At 32.7% G+C, this 5,037-nt stretch overlaps 1 protein-coding gene across 2 annotated transcripts; it reads left to right on the top strand.

The window, feature by feature from the left end:
- Window positions 1–1,326: 1,326 nt before the first annotated feature.
- Window positions 1,327–4,036, top strand: LOC131631223 (F-box/LRR-repeat protein At4g14103-like). Of its 2 annotated transcripts, none has more exons than XM_058902010.1 (4): window positions 1,327–1,442; window positions 2,121–3,085; window positions 3,393–3,458; window positions 3,637–4,036. In XM_058902010.1, the coding sequence occupies exons 2-4, from the start codon at window positions 2,138–2,140 to the stop codon at window positions 3,901–3,903; spliced, it is 1,281 nt and encodes a 426-aa protein (XP_058757993.1). In that variant the 5' UTR covers window positions 1,327–1,442; window positions 2,121–2,137; the 3' UTR covers window positions 3,904–4,036. The 2 variants fall into 2 exon arrangements, with proteins under 2 accessions (XP_058757993.1, XP_058757992.1); XM_058902009.1 differs by having other exon boundaries at window positions 3,393–3,533.
- The last annotated feature ends 1,001 nt before the right edge of the window (window positions 4,037–5,037 follow it).

Raw genomic sequence — 5,037 nt, 5'->3', positions numbered from 1 at the left:
TGGAATATTGATACCAGAAGACGGAAATCGACCGCAATATGCGTAACTATATATTTTTTACATCGACAATGAAATTGAGAACCGAACGAAGTGTTTCAGATTTTTGTACTTATTCAGAAACGGATAATTTATCAATTGCCCATGGTTTTAAATTGCGGACCGCATCACCTGATGTGGCCGCAATATTGCGGTTGCGGTAGTGTCCGCATCCGCATCAGACCGCAATTGCGGTGTGATTGCAAATCACAATAAAAACCGCATCATAACACCGCATCAGCCGCATCATAACACCGCATCGGCCGCATCAAGCCGCATCAGGCTGCAAGAGATTATGCAATGCTCGCAAAAATTATTTGGTCTACCTTTTTTTTTTAATTATATTCTAGATTTAAGATATATTTTAAAAGGATTAGTGATATTTAAAAGGGTGACGAATTATTAATGAGATATAGATGAAAATTTAGAGAGAAAATGGAAGATATGTGAAATCGAAAGTAAATAATAAAATATACTAATATTTTATGTTCATAAATATGAATTCACGCCGCAACGACCGCATTCTGCATCGCAACAACCGCAGTGACTGCAACCGCAACCGCAATTTAAAACCATGCAATTGCCAATGTATCACCGTATTAACAATCCTTTTTTATTTTCAACATGCAGCGACAACAAAGTTATCAACACGAATATTGTATGCAATTTGAAGGTTACGTAAGACGATTGCAATCCACATGCCAAGGCTTTCCGGATGGCGAGAGATCTACTGTGTCAGAGGTTGCTGCTCTTATTGTTGGAGATATCGATCCTACCACACCAAGAGACATCATCATTCACGCACGAGATGGACACTTGCAACAAATTGATGAGTTTCATCGTGCTTACTTAGCCTATCAATACCCTCTCATTTTTGTGTATGGCGAGGATAGATACAGAAAAAAATTTCTCCACAAGTATGAGCATGAACATGAGGTTACCAGGAAAAACCGTCAATCCATCAAAGATTGGCTATCATTTCGGTCGTAGAAGCGTCATTCAGAGGCAAGGACATTGCTTCATTCAAGAAGGTTTTTTCAGGTCCATTTTAATAACTCTTTTTTATTCTAATAAATTTTCTAAAAACCTACTTATACTAATTATACCAATTAATTGCTCAATAAATCGTAGCAATATTATTTTCTCTAATTTTAATTTTAATTAATATATATTTCTCTAAATTCTGGTGCTTTCCAATTTGTTCATATTTTTTTTTTATACATTATTAATTTAATCATGTTCATTTTACAAAATTATGTTTCTTAATTTAAATGTATATCTGAGACAAATGTGCGTCCCTTACGGAAACCGGGTTTGTTACTAAGTTTAATCCAAAGAAGAATCCAGAACTTAGAAACCATTTCTCTCCTTCCTTCCTTTTTTTTGCTATACCTGCACACAGTCAGGTTTGTTATTTTCTTCTTTCTGTCACGCTTCCTTTGGTTACTAACTTACTATTGCATTTCAATGTTTCGTTTTTCTCTTCATATGTTTCCCACTGTTCTTATTTTTGTATTTAAAAAATAAATAAAAAAATTTCCTTACTCTATTGATTTTCCCCTCAAAACCTTCTATTATAACTTTTTATTGTTAATCATGAATATGAATATTTCATGAATGATTTGTTTAATCTTACATGAAATTTGTGTTTATATAGTATAATCTCACTTTTAGGGTAATGTGGTTTGGTTCCTCTCCTCTTTGTAAAACCTAGATAGAATAAAATCATACTCACTTTAGTTGCCTTCTATTGCATTTCAATACAAGTTCACTATTAGGTATAAGAATGAGCAATATATGTAGTAATATCATATAATCTCCATTTTTTCAAATAAATTTAGGTTTTCATTTTTGAGAAATAAGGACAGATTGAGATATTTGGTGGATGGTTTAGGGTTTAGGATTTAGGGTTTTTGGTGATTTTTCATCCAATATCGAGACAATACATTTTCTAAGCTGCAATTTGAGTAGGGAATATTAAAATGCTATTATGTTCTCCAACAACTTTGATTGCTTCAGTTTTTTATGAAAATGTTATGTGTCTAATATACAGAGTTTTACAATTCATCTAATCTCACTTGTAGGTACTTTCTACACACTGATGCACTCGGGTTCTTTAACCTCGTGTGCATCTGCAGGTAGACACGAGAATGAGCATTCTAAGAGGCGAAAATCCCGCGAAGGTCAAGATATGATAAGCAACCTACCTGATTTTATTATTGCTCACATTCTTTCCTTTCTTCCTACTAAATTTGCAGTTTGTACTAGTGTTTTATCATGGAGGTGGATATACATGTGGACATTTGTCACAAAACTAAGCTTTAATGACAAGGAGCTTCCTTTTTCTTATCCCCGTGAGAGCGAAAAAACCCGCTTTATGAACTTTGTATATAGGGTACTTCTTCATTTGAATAGTGCTAGCATCAAAGAATTTTCTCTTGAAATTTCACAAAACCTTGACTCCTACCATATCAATCAGTGGATATCTGCTGTTTCAAATAAGAGCGTAAAAAAGATTAGTATTTGGTCATTGTATGGGTGTAACCTTTCTTCTTATCCCCTTTTGAAATGCCAATCCTTGGAGAAGTTGGTGCTAAAGACGATGGATAGGTTTATCATCAAAGTTTCAACTCTTGTTCGTCTTTCATCCCTCACAGTCCTGAACTTGATAGGAGTCACATTTACTTGTTACGGTTCTAATGAACCGAAAGAGTTAACCCTTAATTTACCGGTTCTTAGAAAGTTTAAGATATTGAGGTGCACTTGGTTAAATGTAAAAAGTGTCACTGTAGAAGCGCCTCTACTTGAAGTGGTTTCACTATCATATAATGAGTCACTTGCTGATATTAAGTTTTGTGTTCTGCATCTTAAGAAATTCTATTATTGCGGTAAGACATCAGCAGAGACAGTTGTGCTTGATGCGGAGATTGATTCTACTAATATTGAGCTACTCAATTTAAAGGAGGAGAATGTGGAAGAGACTTTTATTTGCCAACTTCTTAGAATTAATGCAAAGTGTTTAAAGCTTTACCTGGAAACCGACTGGGAGGTATATTTTCTTGTTTCACCGTTTGTTTTAAAGAAGAATTTTACCTTGTCCTATCAAAGTCAATCTCAATTACCAAATTTTTAATGAGTGAAGAAAATAAAAGGGTCAAGAGAGTTTTCAATAGTCGGTATTACACGGGCTATAGATAAAGGCCTCTTGTGGTAAAAGCACTTTTGCATATATTATGGTTATGTTTATGACCCATGAGTATGTGTCTGATACTTAAATAGCAAATATTAATGTTAATTCCAAGTTTAATTTACTTTATCTATCTTAACACCGACTGTTTTTGCCTTTTGTTGTCCAGAATTTTGTAGGATTGCAACATTATTTAGATGATATTCCTGCATTTGGGATGTTGAGATATCTTGAGGTAAACTCTGTTCCTGCAGAAGTTTTGTTAGGCTTACTATTAAAATCACCGTGTTTGGAGACTCTAGTTTTCCAGGTTTGTGATTCATATTTAAATTTAAGGTCTTTTAGCTTTGTAATAAAAAAAAAAACATGCACATGGATATTAAATCATCATCTTTGTTTTTGGTGATCATCAGATGACAGATTTTGATAAAGAACTGTCTGATTCTGCAATTGTGCCTGACTGTTTTCTATCTACTCTTAAAGAGGTAGAATTTGAAAACATTTCTGGTTATAAGTGGGAGTTAAATTTTGCCAAATTTGTGATGGAAAATGCTTGTGTATTGGAGAAGATTAGTTTCTCATTTTCTGATAAGTTGCAAGGCTTGGAATTGGAAAAAGTTAAAGAGAAACTAGTTTTAATTGAGACAAGTTGTAACATAGTGTTTATAGAATATGTATAACAATCTTATGTTACATGAGCATTTTTAAATTGTGTGAAAGTATTCAAGTACTATTACTGTGATTGTTTATTTATGTGTGTGACTGTGTGATCATCCAAGATTCCTACGTTGCTTATTGAATATCTTTGTTAAACCTTTGGTGGAAACATATAATAAGGGTTTGGAAGCTTTAGTATACTTCCAAACATGTTTCTGTTGAAACCATTAGTAGTTTTTCTTCCCTCAATTATGCTACTTGACACACAAATCACAATATTTCATGACGGAAACACGTCAATTGATTTTGTAATAAGGATTTATTAATAGGTTAATGTTCTGAAAAGTTATTGATCAATTTAATATTAAAAATGTAAATGATTAATCTATTATAAATGTAGAATTTAAATGATCTGAAGATTCATTTGACCTTTACAATAAGAAAACTATTTTTGTGAGTGTAATCAATAGGGAGAAAAAATCATAAGTTTAATTAAAATGTTAAATCAATAATATTTTATAATATTATTTAGGGTAAATATATTAGCATCTTCTTTAAGAATGGAAAAATTTTTTAGGGTATCAAATTGTCAAACCTCTAAGGAAATTTGAGAGACATTGGAAGTCACACACGAAGAAACGGAGGAAGTGAAAAGATCTAGACTAAAAACTATGTCTCAAGAATATGAGATGTTTCGAATGCATCCAGGTTAAAAAAATATGGATTTGTAAAAGAGGTTTACTCATTTGATAAATCATTTAGTCGTGCTTGGAAAAACATTAACCAATGATGAAATGAATCTGGAATTTCATAGATCCTTAACAAGAGCATGACAACCAAAGACAAGGATAATTTTTTAAAAGAAGAGTTTTTCCAAATAACTTTGACAACACTATTTGGCAAACTCCAAGAACATGAACTTGAACTCGGACGTTTAGAGAAACATGAAGAACAAGAAAAGAAGCATAAGTATGTTTCCTTGAAGGTAGATTCAAAAACATCTAGTCAAGATGGTGATTTGGAGGACAATGAAAATATTACCTTACTAGTTAAGAAGTTTTGAAAATTCCTCAAGAAAGACAAGACCGTAAAATTCAGACAAGGAAAAAAGTTTGCAAAGAGAAGGGAGACTTCAACATCAAACCAAAACTACACAT

This window comes from Vicia villosa, unplaced genomic scaffold, assembly GCF_029867415.1.
Source record: "Vicia villosa cultivar HV-30 ecotype Madison, WI unplaced genomic scaffold, Vvil1.0 ctg.000794F_1_1, whole genome shotgun sequence".
NCBI classification, from domain to species: Eukaryota; Viridiplantae; Streptophyta; class Magnoliopsida; order Fabales; family Fabaceae; genus Vicia; species Vicia villosa.
This window is presented reverse-complemented; position numbering and strand designations above follow the sequence as displayed.

What these genes read in the sequence shown, in the direction of transcription:
- LOC131631223 (XM_058902009.1), top strand. Translation starts at nt 2,138, where the DNA reads ATGCACTCGGGTTCTTTAACCTCGTGTGCATCTGCAGGTAGACACGAG. An exon ending in ACCTGGAAACCGACTGGGAG is followed by an intron (nt 3,086 to 3,392) that starts GTATATTTTCTT and finishes TTTGTTGTCCAG; the next exon opens with AATTTTGTAGGATTGCAACA. An exon ending in TGGAGACTCTAGTTTTCCAG is followed by an intron (nt 3,534 to 3,636) that starts GTTTGTGATTCA and finishes GGTGATCATCAG; the next exon opens with ATGACAGATTTTGATAAAGA.